Source organism: Manis pentadactyla, chromosome 6 (genome assembly GCF_030020395.1).
Source record: "Manis pentadactyla isolate mManPen7 chromosome 6, mManPen7.hap1, whole genome shotgun sequence".
In the NCBI taxonomy this organism is placed as follows: domain Eukaryota; kingdom Metazoa; phylum Chordata; class Mammalia; order Pholidota; family Manidae; genus Manis; species Manis pentadactyla.
In genome coordinates this window covers 111,722,294-111,739,454 of record NC_080024.1, presented here as the reverse complement: position 1 = coordinate 111,739,454, position 17,161 = coordinate 111,722,294, and the positions used below count along the sequence as shown (strand labels likewise).

The 17,161-nt window shown below is 42.8% G+C and overlaps 1 protein-coding gene across 7 annotated transcripts in view; it reads left to right on the top strand.

The window, feature by feature from the left end:
• The first annotated feature begins 4,960 nt into the window (after positions 1–4,960).
• Positions 4,961–17,161, top strand: part of PTPRM (protein tyrosine phosphatase receptor type M) — an 895,627-nt gene continuing 883,426 nt past the window's right edge. For all 7 annotated transcript variants that reach the window (XM_036880717.2, XM_057504052.1, XM_057504051.1 and 4 more), the window contains exon 1: positions 4,961–5,174. In XM_036880717.2, coding sequence (XP_036736612.2) covers positions 5,102–5,174 — 73 coding nt within the window. In that variant the 5' untranslated portion in view covers positions 4,961–5,101. The remainder of the gene's footprint in view (positions 5,175–17,161) is intronic.

Sequence of the window (17,161 nt, the reverse complement as noted above, 5' to 3'; positions counted from 1 at the left end):
AACATAATCATGAGTGATTTTTTTCTGGGTATGTCTTCCCCAGGCAAGGGAAATCCACCCCAAAATAGCAAAAATAAGTAAGTGGGACTACATCAAACTAAAAAGCTTCAGTACAGCAAAGGATACCATCAAAAAAACAAACATCTCCACCCTACAGTGTGAGAGAATATATTCACAAAAGACATATAAGAGGCTAACATCCAAAATATATAAAGAAGTCATACAACTCAACACCAAAGCAACAAATAACCCAATTAGAAAGTGGGCAGAGGACCTGAATGAATACTTTTCCACAGATGGCCAACAGACACATGAAAAGATGATCCACATCACTAATAATCAGGGAAATGCAAATGAAAGCCACAGTGAGATATCACCTCACACCAGTTAGGAGGGCCACTATCCAAAAGACAAGAAATAACAAGTGTTGGTGAGGATGCAGAGAAAAGAGAACCTTTCTACACTATTGATGGGAATGTAAATTGGTGTAGCCACTATGGAAAGCAATATGGAGCTTCCTCAAAAAACCAAAAATAAAAATACTATGTGACTTAGTAATTCCACTTTTAGGAATTTACCCAAAGAAAACATAATCTCTGATTCAAAAAGATAAATGTATTCCTATGTTTATTGCTTCATTATATACAATAAACAAGATATGGAAGCAACCAAAGTGTCTGTCAATAGATGAATGGATAAAGAAGATGGTGGTATGTGTATACAATGGAATATTATTCAGCCATAAAAAGGAAATCCTGCCATTTGTGACAACATGGATGGACCTAAAGGGTATATTATGCTCAGTGAAATAAGCCAGGCAGAGAAAAACAAATACCATATGATTTCACTTATATGTGGAATCTAAAATCAAATCAAAACAAAACAAAATGAACAAACAGTAATAGACTCACAGACACTGAGAAGTAACTGGTGGTTCCCATGGGAGAGGGGTTGGGGTGGGTGAGTGAAACAGGTGAAGGAGATAAAGAGGTTCAAAATCTTAATCATAATATAGTCACAGGGATGAAAGTACAAGCATAGAGAATAGTTCAATAGTTCAGTAACATTCTTCTAGGTTGACAGTAACTATACTAGTTAGGGTGAGAATTTAATAATGTAGATAATTGTTGAATCACTACATTGCATACTTGAAACCAATATAATATTATATATCATTTATACCTCAATAATAAATAAACAAAAGCAGCAGATTCCACCCCACCAATCAATAAGCTGTAATTGAATAAAATTAAAATAAAAACAAAAGTTTTAAGCTTTTTATGAATTATTTAAATTTGGTACTCATGATCATAATTTTTAGTTAGCATTTTAATTCTGATAGCTAACTTCGAACCATTTGAAAGGAAATAACTTTCAACAACTGTACCAAAGTAATTTTCATTTTCTGATTTTAAAAATTTAATTTACATTTTTGATGAAAATATATACTCAAATTTTACATACTTTTAATGCATTAATGCTTTATCAGTGCTGTCCACTAGAACTTTCTGTGATGATGGAAGTGTTCTGCATCTGTGCTATCCAGTATGGTACCAGTCACATGATGCTACCGAGCATCTCCTAGGTTCACTGAGGAACAAAACTGACTGAAATGTGGTGGGTGCCACATATAGAATAGTACAACTTCAGATCATTGCTGGCACTGGAATACAAATTACATGACAATCCTGATTATAGCAATAGATTAGTGATGTTACTAATATAAATGGAAAATCAATTTTATGGAATAAATGTATAATAATATATGTCTTTATTCTAGTACTATTCATACAGCTAGACTATCCACAGAAAATGTAGATATGGATAATGACACATTCAGTTGTCTTTGATATTTTGCTGACTTTCGTTTCATAAAACTGCCAGTTTTCTTATCTTTCAATATTGTTGTTATATTTATCAAGGTAGGAAGATACAACGTGTTATATAATAGTTTGCCATGTTGATTAATAACTTTGAAATATTTAGGCATATGATAGTCTCCATTTGTACTCTTGCCCCAAGCCCACAATGTTAGGCACTGGCCTGATACCACCCCTAACTCTGACCAGCCACTCTGCAAATGTCACTTTTGCCCCCGGAAAGCCAGGAGGCTCATGTGGTTGGACTAAAATGTTAAAATCTCCCCTGCTGAAAAAAAAAGTCAAAGCAAATGTCCCACTGGGAGGATTCCTACAGCATCCTTTCCTTACAGGAAGTTTAATCCATCTGTTTACAATCCAATTGGGCTCAAAGCTGATTTGGCCAGTTACCCCTAAAAGAAACTAAGTAACCTGTAGTTGTCATTAAATGCAAAGGAAGGAGCTGCTAGCAAAAACCCCATCAGTGTTTGCAATGTAGATTGCCGGCTAATCAGGGAAGAGTCAGCTTAACATTGTAATGTTTAGAGAATAGAGACAATCGAAATCCATTGAACTTCCCACTGAGCTGTAAGTAACAGGAGGAAGAGACAGAGTATTTTCAGGTTACCAGGATAGCAGCAATTAGATAGCCCCTATAGGGCTCTTTCTCCACTGGTTCAGGGAACCCTTACAAGTGCTGCAAGCTCTGAGGCTGTTCCACACTTTTTAACTGGGGTCAACTGGGGACTGAGTTCCAGCTGCCCACAGTGATAATCTGCTCATTAATCCATTAATCCATCTATATTGCCCCCCCCTCCCTTCCCGCTCCGTCTCACTTTCCCATTCCTCTTGTACTGCTTTCTGGGACTTCCCCAATTAAAACCACTTGCACTTAAATCCTTACCTCCAGGTCTGTTTATGGGGGAGCCCAGCCTACTAGGGCAACCTCTAGCACATAGCATAATGCCTGGCGTATAGTATGGCTTAAACAGATATTTGCTGAAAGAATTAACATACTTTGCAAATGAAATCCTACCCTTATTATTAACTTCTTCACCCAATTTAAATGAGTTACTCAGAAGGAAAGTGACTAGGTAGACTTTGACCTCCTTATCTGGATCCTCCGTGTCTACTAGCATAAAAGCTCCACTGGAAAGCACAGTACCATTAGAAAAAACAAATCTGGGCTCCACTGTAGGGCACACATGACCTCAACAAAAGGGAAAGCCCAGACTGCAGATAGGACCATCCTCACTGACTGATCTTATTTAGTTAGGTATGTGACTCCCCTTCCTCTCTGATACTTCGAATGTTCACTCTGCAATTAAAGATAAGGCTCAACAAGTATCTATCTGGGAGAAATAGCAGAATGATGTAAGATTATTAAGAAGTTAATGATTAATACAGTCTTTTAAAGAGCACTTCTGATAAGGATCTAGTAAGTGGAATTCCTGAAGAAAGAGGAGCTGTTTGTTGGGACACTAAAGGCAAAAGTCCTCTAGTCCTTAAATTTGCCCTGGGGAGGTGACAGCTGTTATCTTTGTCAACCATACCCTTGTTGGTTTGTTCTGGGGGTCTAGTGGAGACAGGTGATGATGAGTGTGGGATCAGTCTACTTTCTGGGCCCTAATCAGCACCAGGTGGACGCCGTGCAGGAGAGCTGAAGGGCACACCTGCTTCAGGGGTTCGCCTTCTTCCCGTGTCAGGGCCCGTGCTAGAACACCACGTTACTTACAGTTACTTTGCTTTCTGATTTAACGTCTTCCCAGGGCTTCTGTTGGGTTCACTTAGGCCCTGGCTCAAAAATGTGCTTGTTCTGGGGGAAGTACAGGCTCACTTTCTCTTAAAATTTTACAAAATGATCCTCTTTACCGAAGGACTGGAAGCTTTTAAATTAATAAAATAGTCATCCCAGACCTAAAATGGTAATTTAAATATTTCAAGACATTATTTGATTCATTACCCACCCGTTTCCCAGCACTTTGTAGCAGCTACAGAAATCACAAGTTCCGTCCGAACCCTTCCTGGAGTGTGACCGCTGCCTTCGCTGCCCTGCCCGAGGCTAGCTCCGGCCCACCCGGGAGGCGGAGGCACAGCAAGGCGGCAGAGCGCGGGGGCTCCGGGAAGAGTAGCGTGCCTGTCCCGCGAGGCTGGCTGGCTGCAAGGGCGCGGCGCTCGCGCCTCCCGCTTCTTTCCCGGGCGACCAGCAACTTCGCTCCGCCGGCGGCACGGAGAAGCCCGCAGCCCTCCGCAGCCTCCCTGATCTCCGGGTTCGCCTTTCCCGGAGCCGCCGGCAAGTGCGGCCCTGCGACTCTGGAGCGCAGCCGGCCACGCCGGGTGACACTGCCGTCCGGCGCGGGCGGCGGGGCAGGAGCTGCCTCGCCGTGCCCGCGGGGCCGCAGGCCGCTGGTCCCGCCCGCTGCGCTCTCAAACTACTAGCGGCTCGTGACCCGGGACAAACTTCTGGCTGAGGCGCAGCCCCTCGCACAGTCGCCGCCTGGAAGCCAGCGCATAACAGAAGACACGGCTGGGGCGGGGGTGAAGGGTGGGAAAACGCGTCGCCGCCCTGCTCGCGCGGGTGACGCCCCACTGGCGTCGGCGGCAGCGGCCGCCCCCAGCGAGTTCCTTCCCGGAGGCGCCGCGGCCCCCGAGCGCCCGGGCGCGGGCCGGCGGGGCTGGGCGCTCACGCCCTCTAGCGGGCCGCGGCGGCCCGGGCGGCCGTGACGTGGGCGCTCCTTTCAGCCGGCCTGCGGGGCATCGCCAGTCAGTCCGCGAGCAAGAGCCCGCGCTGAGCCGGCGCGGGCTCGGCCATCGGCGCACCGCCGCCCGGGGACAGGGCTCGCGGCTGCCGGCGAAGAGGCGGCGGGCAGGACGCGCGCGACCACGGCCACGGCGGCGCTGGCGGCTCGGTCCCGAGCAAGAGAAGGAGAGCGGCGCGGGTGCAGCCGCCGGAACGGAGGGCGGATTTTGGCTACGCGGGCGCGCACCCCGCTGCCTCCCGCAGCCGCGCCGGACGCCGAGTGGGGCCAGAGGCAGGGGAGGAGGACCCGGGACTCTCCCCCGGACCCGGGAGCTGCCGGAGTTCGGACTTCTGCAACTGTTGGCACTTTTGGAGTCCGGCTCTGGGTTCGGCTGTTTACCTTTCTCTTCTCCCTGCCTTGAGAGCAAAGCTCCCGTCCGCCCTGCGCCCTCGCGCGCCCACCCACCGCCGCCTGGGAGCGGCCCGGCACGCACTCGGCACCATGAGGAGACTTGGGACTTGCCTGGCGACTTTGGCTGGACTTTTGCTAACTGCAGCCGGGCAGACGTTTTCAGGTAAGCGGGACCATTTCTGCCTCCGACGGGTCGCGCGGGCCCGCGTCCCGGGACGCCGGCAGCTCTCGCGTGGGAGAGCCCGAGGCGGGCAGCGGGTCAGGAGAGGGGGCGCGGCCGTTAGCAGCGCCGGGCGAGGGGCCGGCGGGATGGCGGGCACAGACCACTTTGGCGGGCGAGCCCCGAGCACTAGCTCTGAAGCCGGGGTCCGCATCTCGGTTCCCGCTCCTCCGCGGCCCGGGCTCGCGTTCGGGCGGACAGCTGCCCTTCGAGCTCCCGGCCGGCTCCAAGAAGAGAGCAGAAAACTTTGCTTGAAGTTCGGAGCTGCAGCCGCTGGCCGCCGGGCGTGGGCGCTGCGCGGTTCCTTCGGCCCGAGCAGCGGCCGGGCCGGTAGCCGGAGCCTGGGTGTGCCCGCCGCGGATGTCCGGACCAGGCAGCATCTCCGGCGGCGGCGACCGCGCGGCGCCCTGGCCTGCCGGCCGCCTCCCCCAGTCCCTCGCGGCCAGTGACCTCGGTTCGTCCCGGCGGCTGCGCGGCAGTTCGGGAGAGCCGAAGCGGGCGTTTCTTGTCGGGCCCCGCGAGAGGACCCGGCGGTCTCGGAAGGAGCGGCCAGGCCCAGGCCAACGCGGCCCTGCGCTCTACGGGCTTCCCCACTCACCCTCGGGCTTCCGCGGAGCGCCGCGACCAGTGGCAACTTGTTAACCCGGTCCCGCCGGCGGCCGGCCGGGGGGTCCCAGGTGGGAAGCAAAGGGACTGGCCGTGTGCGCGCTCGTGTGTGTCGGCTAGCGCGCCGGGGGCGTTCGGGGCACCTGTGAGCACAAGCTGGGGTTCAGGCGTGTGGCTTACCCAACCCCGCAGGGTGTTACGGGGTTCCTCCAGGCAGCGGTCAGTACCTGGACCACACGTAGGAGGACAGGAAAAGCTTGCATATCTGCACTTCTTTCTCGCTCGTGTTAGTTTCCCTAAGGTCCATATGAAATGGTGGCAACTGGGCTTGTTTTTAATTTAATAAAAGCCCACTATTTGGCCTTAAACTTGAATTGCATAATAGATTTCTATGTTCATTCGAGAGGAATGAGTAAATTGGACTTAAAAAAAAATTTGATGAAGATTTTCACTGACAGTAAAACATGTATTTTAAACATTGGAGACATTGGCTTTCTAGCCTGTGGACACAATAATTTTTCTGACTTGGAGCCCTAGGTACACACAGGCACAGAAGGCTGTGTTTCCTGTGTGGCTGAACTGCAGGACGTTTGCCCACAGTTGGCCGTAGAGATGAAGATGAGATTGTAGTTGGCTGATTACTCTGTGCTGTGAAATACAACCTGTCAACTTCAATAGAGAAATACCCTTTTCCTAAGTTTAATATTTCCTTAACTGCCTGGTAATTTCACGTGCTCCAGAGACCTCATCCAAATAATATACTGCTCTCTGATATAAAACTGATACACATTTTGGCCTGCGTTCTTTCTTATTAGTGAATTATGGAGTAGACTTGCCAGTTTTAGAGCCTTGTAACTCATTAGTGTTGGAAGCCAAATATGAGGGCATTAGTGGTGGTTTTTTCTGTATTAAGATTCGTAACTCCCTGCCTGGGATTTGTTTAAAGTTAAGCTGTATCAAAATAGATTTTAAGTTGTGAACAAGGGGATGGAAACAAATATTCATGTAGTTTATTTCAGCCATCCGTCCCTATCATTAAATAGCATTTCAGCCTAGGTAGTACTGTCCTGTGTCATTGTTAGGCTGGTTTAAATTATTAGTCAAACTCAAAGAGACTTTGACTCAAATTTATACAGATTTCTCTTTCAGAGAAAGTATATCATTCTATTTGTTTACTGTCACACCATTACTTGGAGTGTGTTTTCTTTTTGTTTGTAAAGCCAGAGTTATCCTAGTGTGTTAATGGGTAAAAGAGAAGTGAAGGGCAGTATCCCAGAGATTGCGTAGAAATGTTGAAATTCTGAAATTTGAAGTTGGCAAATTTTGTGTGTGCAAGGACCAGATATGTCGCAGACCATTACGTTTTTTCCCTCCACTATGCATTTTAAGTAGTACAAGTGTGAGGCACTTAAAGCTGTAGAAGAATTACTTCTTTTGCATGTTGGGAGAGTTAATTCTCATGTTATGAGTGTTGCTGACACTTCTTTCTTTACATGATTCTTCTGGAAATTATAATAATTTGCTACTTTTCACCTGATGTGTGGGGATCAATTTTAGAAATAGAGCTAGATTGTAAGCTCCTTGTGGGGAAAGTCAGGTCTTTTTTTCCTTCTTGGTTCTCCATAAATCATCTAGCATAGAGCCTTAGACCTAATAGGCACTCACTATTTGTTGAATAATTGCTAATGTGAAGTCTGGTTATTTGCAAACATTCAAATTATATGTGAATTAACTGAGGAGACACAGAGGAAGAGGGGAGATTGTTAGAAGTTAGACTTGGTTTGAATTTTCCCTTCATTTGAAATTAACATGTTCCCTAAGGGGTTCTCTTTAGGCCACCAAGTAAACTAAATCATGAGGTTTTATGTAATCAGTGAATTTGTGTGCATGTGTGTGTGTAATTAAGATTTATACACTGGTGTCCATTGCTCTTCACCTTCTGCAGTGCTCTCCAGCTCATGTCCTCTTTGGAGATGGGTTTGAAATTTACATGATTGTTAGCTAATCATTTCTGGATGTGGACTAGAGGTAATTTGAATGCCAAACATCAGAAATCATCAGAAATAGAGTGCTAAACTTATTAGAAGAAAAAAAGAAAAATTAGGTTTTAGCTCATGAGGACTTTATTACTATAAACATTTCATTTGAAAATTGTAATTTCTGATTTCTTAGACAAAATATTGGAGAGTCCCTTTCTGTCTTCTAGGCTTTTAATGACCATTATAAATGTTTGTAAAATGGTATACAAGAAAGACTTGAGGAAGAAAGACAAATCACTATGCTTTTGCTTGAAATTCTCTTTTCCATAGTGAGAAGCAAATAGTTGGCAAGTCATTCCTCTTTGATCCAATTTCTTAAAAGCCAAGTTGTAATATAAAGTATACAACGAAGTGTGTAGTTTTATGTTATAATGGAGTTGATGTGTTATGTCAAGCAAACTTTGGTTTGCAGAAATAAAAATATAAATTTGGCCGTTCCACTACAGTATTTGAAATAAATGAAACCTTAACATAATCCTGTGAATTTGGATCTCTTGTGGATAAATTTACTTTTAAAAATACTCTTTTAAAGACATCTGTGGGAAATAGCCGAAATCTGAATAAAGTCTGGTTTAGTTAATGGAATAGTACCAAAGTTCCTAGTTTTGGTAATTCTGCTCCTGTTATGTCAGATGTAAACATTAGAGGGACGCAGGTAAAGCTTGTGCTTGAAATCGTTTTACTAGTTTTGCAACTCTTCTGTAAGTCTAAAATTATTTCAAAATACAGAATTTTAAGATACCCTTTACAAAGAGTGGAAATAGATTTGTTTACCAGTTTGATTTTTTTTCCTTTCAGAAACTATAGGCATGACATTTTATAGATGTGTATATATATATATTTTTAAATTTTGTATTATTAATCTACAATTACATAAGGAACATTATGTTTACTAGACTCCCCCTATCACCAAGTCCCCGACATTTTATATTTTTATAGTGCTTTAAGTAGACTAATAAATGACATGATGAAAATACTTCAAATTTAAATCAGTGAGCATGAAAGAAATATGCCAAGAAGTTGCTATGACATTTTTAGTGTTGTGTGTATGTAAAGAAGTACTGCTTGAGTATAATAGATTGTTCTGATCTGGAAAATTACAGGTTTTAGTGTCATGTTTTCAAAGGGTTATTTTACAAGTTAGGTTACAGATAGTAATATATATGGATCTGTGTATATATAACTTGAGTAATTCTAAATGAACTTTCCTTAATGAATAAGTAATCTGATTTATGTCTTCAGATAAACCCTATATGAATGAAGCACCATTAGTTTTGGGAAAAGTTGGTTTTAGAATTTAAGTATTGCTTGACAATTCTATAATGGTTGATGGCTTTTTTTATATTTCTTATAGTTCCATAACAATTGTAATACATTCTGGGAAATAATAAGCTGTATGTCTCTATTTTGACAGAGGAACTATGTTGTGGATTGAGTATTGTTTCCTTTCACTTTTTGTTTTAGATTTTATTAAGTTTTCTAGAATAAGTATATTATCTTAAGGACACTGAGACATCATTTTCAGTTAGGGGGTCAGACATTTTAGTAAGTAGTTACATATTTTTCAACAGTGTAACATTTTTCTTAAGTGTGGTGTCTTCTGTGCTTTTTAGTTTAATTCAAAGATTCTTCTCTTTGGAAACCAACCTTCCCACAAACTTTCTTGGTGTGCTTATGTTTTTGAATACAACACATTAATAATCTTATTTTGTAAGTAAGATAAGTTTTACTTACTGATGTTTTTCAAACTCACTTATGAAAAATTAAAAAGGGATACAAAATAGTAATAACCTCCTATCATAGAAGGGCATTTCTTAGGTTCTTCTGTTCCTAAAATACTGCAGCGGTTTTCAGTTTAGCCATCAGAAAGCCTGATTTTACACTGTAGCTCCAAAAAACTCATCAGAGAAAAGTAAGTAGGGCTGGTATTGGGTGGGGAATAGGAGAGTTTTAGTCATCAGCCTTCAAGTCTGCATGAAATGCCCTTGCTGTTGGTGGGGTGGCTGGCAAGGCCAGGACATAATTAAGGGGTGGGAGTGTATGAGAGAAAAATAAAAAAAAAAAACAGGCCTGAGAAGAAAGGGTTATGCCTCAGGCGTAAGCATCTTAGGTTCTAGAGACCCTAGTGGAGGAGGGTGTCTGCTCTTCCAGTGTCCCTGCGGTTGGGGATGGAAGTTATGGGACGTGGGTGGGTCATCACCCTGGTGCCCAGAGTGCAGTTAAACCACACTGACATTCTGCACCTCAGTGGCTTTAGGTGGCCTTGGGGAGGGCTTGGGGGTATTGAGCCAGTGGTGATGGTTCAAAACCTAGTGTGCGCACGAAGCACCTGGAGTTGTCCTTCCCAATGTTGATTTCTAGGGCCGAACCCTGGTGATTCTGAAGTAGAAGATCCTGGAGGGTCCCACGGCATCCCTAGGCGATCCTAGTTTGTGGCCACATTTTGACAAACATTCTAGAAGAGTAGTTTGCAAGCGTTATCACTGGACTGGCAGCCTCAGGGTCACTTGCGAAGTTGTTCAACATCAGCCTCTCTGGCTGCCCAGACCTACTGAATTAGAAAGCCAGGAGGATGAGAGGGATTCTGATGCTTGACAGAGGGTGAGAACTACCTTTCCCAAAGAACTGGGCTTCTCATCCTGCCTGATCAGCCTCCCTTGACAAGAGCTGAAAGAAAACCAGAGGTAAAAATATAATGCACAGCATGCACTTAACAGTGATAAACACTGCCGAAATTATGAACAGGCTGATGTGATTGTGCTAGGACTCTCAGCCTGTTAGGGGAAACCGCCAGCGTGACATTTCAAATAATAGTCTTATCTGGGGAAGATATTGGATCCAGCCAGTTGTAAAACTTAAATGAAAAAGTTTTCTATAATTTCACTTAAAACAATGTAAAGTTTTAATTAAATTTTGCAGTAATGAGTAGCCACTGGAGATCTCTTTGGGCTGATATTGTGTATAGAAGGTACTTGTTGGCTTGAAGGTACACATTGGCATAGCCCAATGTGCCTATTGAAATAATGCCTTTAATTCAAGTAGATATTTATTTGAGTACTTATGTTTGTAGGACCCCTTGATGGGTGGTGTAGCTTTGGGGGGGTGATGGGCAAAGGTAAGAGTAGTTCCCACATAGTTGCCCTGCTTTGAAAACTTGTCTATCTGTTAAAACTTCCAAAAGTCTCTGGAATGGAAAGAAACAAGGACCTTTTTAGGTGAGAACTGGAAATGAATATAAAGTTGAAATTTTAATGTGGAAGTGTGAAACTTTGCCTTTAGAAATGAACTCTACTTCCAAATAGAGAATAAAAGGTGTTCGTTATACATCTCTTTAAAGTACAGACAATGTGTATCCTAAAATAGAGTCTCATATTTCTGTTATCTGCAAGAGACAATCATTGTATCTCTGTCACTTAACACTCCAGGTAAATAAAAACGATTGCAATATCATTATCAGGTTTTTCTTGAAAACACTGTCACCAGACTTTCAGAGAATTGGTAGCAGAATGCTTTCCACACGGCAGGCTGGCCTGCTTCCTGCTCCTCCTGCTGCGATCTGCAGTTGATCACTAGGTGTAGCTGCTTCCCTAAACCCGCCTATCTGGGCCAGGAAAGGCCCAGCCTCATCCAAGGAAGGCTTCCTGGACTCACTCATTCACAGCTGGATGGCGGACTGGCTGTGTAGTGGACTTTCATCTGCACATACCTGTGTCTCTAACTCTTTCTTGTAAAATGACATCCTTTAGTGGAAGTTGTGGTTCCACTAGTCCTGGTTGCTCTTTAGTTTGTTGAAGTTCAGTACTGACCGAAAGACAACATTACACTTGTGTATAATAGTTTTTCTTGTTTGGCTTTTTTTTTTTTGCAGTATCAGACTTTGCTGCTGTTCTATATATAGCAGTGGAACTAGAAGCAGTGGTATCCATTTGCCAACTAAGTAAGAGTTCACGTTAGCCTTTGGGGCCTCCTCCATCAGGCTTTTCTGTAGTTGACCAGAAAAAGTAGAGGCGATGGTGGCCGTGTATAGGTGTAGAACATCCTACTTACATCTGCAAGGGCATTGTCAGCTTAGGTTTATTACTCAGGGAGTCATTAAAATTTGCATGAAAATCTGATTTAGTTAATTTTGCTGCTTAAAACTCAGAAGACTAATGAGTCATTAAAAACTTTTTATTTGAAGTGTTAAGTGTTGGAAGCAGGAAGAGGGTGGGGGATCTGAGAGAAGGTTGTGTCACATACCTTAGGACTGGGGCAAATAGAGAAGGAACTTGACCTCGCAGGCCCAAGAGCAGTGATCGCAGAAGTTCAGGAGGAAGTGAACAAAAGCAGTTGTCAGAGATTTGTCAAAATGGGTACATTTTCAGAATCTCCCTTGGAGGAAAAAGCCATCATTTTACAGAATGATTTTATTTCAAAATACAGCAGTCTAAGCAGAGGCAAAGCATTTACTTTTTATGGGTTACAAAGTTTAAAAGCTTATAGAGTGTTGGTTTGTTTTCAGATGGGTGAATATTCATTTTCATCTCCCTTTCCTATTCAATATGCAGAAACAGATTTTATCACATACAGTGAAAAGGATATTTTTTTTTACTTTGGGTTACTGGCAAGTTCAGAGGCCCCATTACTTCTCCTGTCTTCCAGCTGTACAATAAGAACAGGTCCACAGATGGACTCCCCATAGCAGGTGAGAGGGAGCTGGATCATACCCTTTTTACAGCCCATTTTTGAGGGATCCTATTTGATCTCTCTTCTTGGTTGGAGTGGTTGGAGGTACTTTAGAATATGTCATAACCACATGCTTGAAATTGGCTTGTGTTCTTTCGAGATACAAAATTATGACATGGCCTAAAGCGTTCCTTTCAAAATAAATATCTATGGTATATAAAATCAAAATCAAATTACTGAATAATGTTTAGCATGTATCAATAACTCAAAATATATTTGTTGTATGAATAAATAAAAAAATAAATGAAGTTCTCTTGGGAGAGAAAATACCAAATTGCTTATGCTTACTGCTGGTAATTTTTTTTTCTTTCTTTCCATCAGTTTTGACTTTTTTAAGCATTTGGAATAATTTTAACAATAGGCTAGGCCATGGGTTTTGTGCTTCGTACCCTTAGCAATGTGTAGGCATGTAGAGATTCAGTTGCTAAATATAAAGGAAAAAGTATTACCTTTTGTTACTTAGATATGTAAAAGTAAGCCTATAATTTCATCATGTAAAATAAAAATTTATCAGTTATTGCTATAAAGCAGAATTTTGCTGTAATATAGATCATTAAAAAATGAAATTTACTATGCAGTAGATTTATCATGACTATAGGGGGATTTGATTTTAGTTTCTGGTATATTAAAAGAACCAGGGTATCACCAGGAAGAAGGTTCCATAGCAGAGACTAATAAATAATACCTCTGCTGTTTTATTTCTGATATAGTTGAAATTAATCATAGCTAGTCAGAGCTCATGCTTTGTCACGTTAACATTCAGCTCATCTTTAGTATGGCAGGCATGCTGTCATTCCTCTTTCATTCAGTGTGGTATGCTCTCAGGTGATAAAACTTAATGAAAACAGGCCACTTTGACCAACAACAGTCTCAGAAGGTGTGTTCCCTACTTGCTTGCCTGTTAAAATCTAGGTCACTGAATATGGTGTAAAATCTCCTCAGTTGTCATCCATTGGCATTACGTCATGTGTGTGAGTTATGGGGGTTCTTGCCCTATGTTCTCTGTCATTTACCATTTCATTTATGTGGCTTTTCAGAGAGCCCCTCTTTTTTTCTAGCCCTGCTCAGCTGGCAGGGACCTGCTGTGGGACACGTGTATTACTGACCCTCGGAAGGTTTGGAGTAGGGCTGCCTCATCACAGAGGACCAGTGAGGTGGACTGGTGGAAGTGTTGAGGCCCTGATCTCAGCTATTGGCTGCCCAGGAGATGGGCAAAGAAGGGCAGAGGCTCCCTGGCAGATCAGTTGCTGATTTTGAATTCCGTTTCTACCACTGAATAGCTGTGTGGCCTTAGGCATATTAATTTTTCTCAGCCTCAGTTTTTTCTGCCTGGAAAAATACCTTGCAGGATTACTATAAGGACTAAATGAGAGGACCAATGTGTGATATTAGGAGGCCTCTTGAGGTAACAGGGCTATGTATGGTTATTATGAGGACCGGAGAGAATCAGTCAGTCCTGATCCATGCCCATTGTCTCTCCACTGTAGGCTTCACCATATGAACTTGCTGCTTTTATCATCCAGAAGGCATTGAATACTGATGTTTCATGTGGTTCAAACCAATCAGTCCTTTTCTTGGCCCAGTCTTTGATAGTTGTAGTGCCTGGAAGTTGTATGAGTAAAGTGTATGTAGATATGGTTATTTGTGTATAGAGACCTACTTAAACACACACATACATATACATGCATACATACATATATATGTGTTATAAACATATGGCCAATAGTATGTTTTAAAAGGAAAAATCCCCCTGAAAATAGCAAAATGATCACCTCACAGTTGGCACCATGAAAAGCAAGCACTAACCGATGCCCTGGAAGGCCGTGTTGGACACCTGCACTGTGGTTACCTGAGGCTCTTGTTAAAAATTCATATTCCTGGCCCCCCAGACCTGCTGAGCCAGACCCTCTGGAATGAGGCCTCAGAAACTGGTAAGGAAATGTCTTAGGTTATCTTGATGCTCATTACAGTTAAAAGACTAGTGGTAGAAAATGAACAATGTCTCAACAACCCTGCCTTTTGGATAATTTATCACATCTTTGACTAGTGTTAAGAAAGCATCTGAAAATCATTACAAGAATTTTTATGTATCAAGCAATAATTGGAGACTATTTTATGATGCAGAGGCTCTCTGGTGTCAGAACAGAAAGTGAATTATGAAACAAGGCATATTATGGAGACTTAGCTGTTTTGTACCTGTCTTTCAACTTGGTGACCTCTCATAAGTGTGATATCAGTTTGGAATATTTAGGGTATAATAATAGAATAAAGAGATTTCAGAGTAATCAGAACACAAATAACTTAAAATCTTTAAACTTGCAGCTATTAACTGCATTTTGAGGTTACTCATTCATAGATGACAATGAGATAAGATGATAGGGCAAAGATTATTCCCCAGAACTTATTCCTTTATCTCATGTTCATTGAAACATGGACACTATAGAATAATTGGTCTTAGGGGGCCCCATAAGCATGGGCCAGAGCTTGGCATTTTGATTGTAGTAGTTCCTAAAAAACTCACAAACCTCAAAAGGGGTATACCAGTCTGTTAAAGCACTTGAAATTTCCACCAGCTCAACCAAAGAAGAGAGGTGCTTGTTGAAATGTGATCTCTGGGAGAGGAGGCTCATTAAGTCATCTTACATATGACATCCCAAACTGGCTGTCAACTCGATAAGGTGACATCCTTAGATGTCAGGTTTCACACTTGTAAAATGGAGACATTAGATTCCAGGATCTATAAGGTCTCTCCAATCACTTATAAAGTATGAGGATCTTCATTGTAGTTCAGATTACTTGGTCAGATAGCACAGTCTAAGAGACTGAGACCTAGATCAATGGGTCATTTTTGATAGATGAGAATGGGAGAAATGTCTAGAACATTGGGTCCAATCTGAGAGAGTGTCAGATACTGTTAAAAGGAAGTGGGTGTTGAAACCTTGTCTGAAAGATTTTTTAGATGCCTCTCACATTTGCCATAGGCTGCCTCTGTGCTAAGATATGCACAGATATATTCATTCTTCCTCAATCCTTGAGAATGTAGTTGCTGTTCATAGGGGCCATCAAAGCCTCTGCCGTAAGTAGGCTATTTAGGTTGTGATTTTCTACTTAAATATTGGCAACATAGATAACCCCTATTTCAGGGCCTTAGAATTGAAAGTAGTAAGTGATAACCATATATTGAGCACTGATTTTGTGCTAGGTGTGGTACTGGGAGGATATGACATTCTCAAACCTGTTGCTGCTCTCCAACAAATAAAGCTTGGCTGACAGAATCCATGGAAACTTAGTTTTGGGGAGGTAAAGCTGTCTGCATTCCTGACAAAGCCAGGTCATCTGAGCCCAGGGTACAAGATATCTCTCTTCCCCATGCAAGCAGGGTATATACTTGCCTTTTCTAGATTTGTGCTTTGATTTGATACCATGTACCTGTATGGAGGTGTATCTATGTAAAATTGTCAAATGGACTCTTGTGTTTGTTAGAGAGGTATTGAGTGATGTTTTAGTACATGATACTGAATCTTTACAACGACCTTCTGGGGAGATTCTCTCTAGGTCTTAGTTCCAGGAAAAGGTGTGATTCTCCTGTGCATTCAGTTTCTTCTTGTGGACATAACGAATTATATAACCCATCAAGTTTTCCTCTTTATGTTGGCTATTAGAAAGCCAGACTCAAAAGTGTGTTCTGTAGTAGAACTTGTTTGAGCAGAAAAATTTCAGAGCTGGCCTTCACCAAACGGGGGATTGTTGGCTTTTGCAACGGAGAAGGCTGTGGGTGGGCAAGGCTGGTTCCAGGGGCTCAACGCAGTCATCAGACTTCTGAGTCATCTTCTTTAGGCATTTTCTCTCGCAATGTGATGTTTCTAAGGGCTAACAGGCCAAATCCTCCAGGAAAGCTCAGTGGGAAGAGAGATTCTCTCTCCCCCAAGCCTGCTGTTGGGCTTGAGTCAGCTTGGATCACCTGCTTCCACTTTAACTCATCTCTGCTTGACCCACTCACTGGGCCAGGCGTGTGGTCAGCCTACATGAATCACATGGAATAAGAGTGGAGAAATGGAGGTTTCTCCATTGAAAAATGGATTCTTTTACCAGTTGAAGAGAGTGGATGCTGGCTGGGCAAAAAGCAACATAGTGCCCAGAGAGACTACCTATGCAATGGAACCTCATTTCTGGTTTCATTTCTTGGCCTGATTTTTAGTCTACTCTTCACTTTTCTCACCTCATTTAAAATTTTCTTGCTGTGTTTTATATATCATTATAAATACATTAAATATTTTGCAACTGGGTGGTAGTGACAGAAAAAAAATGAGCCCCAAAGCTTAACATCGGAGCCAGTGTTCCAAATGCAGCGTTTGTGTGTATGCATTTCTGTTACTTCCTGATGACATCAGGGAACATATTCCTCGCTCACTAAAAGTGAAGAACACAGGAGTAGGAAGATGGAAGGGAGGTTACTATAGCCTAGTGCAGTAGTTCTCCAATTTATTTTTTAAAGCATTAAAATCTTTTGGTTAACCAAATTATACATAGGTGGAAAGCCATAAAAATCTTTCAGTTAAA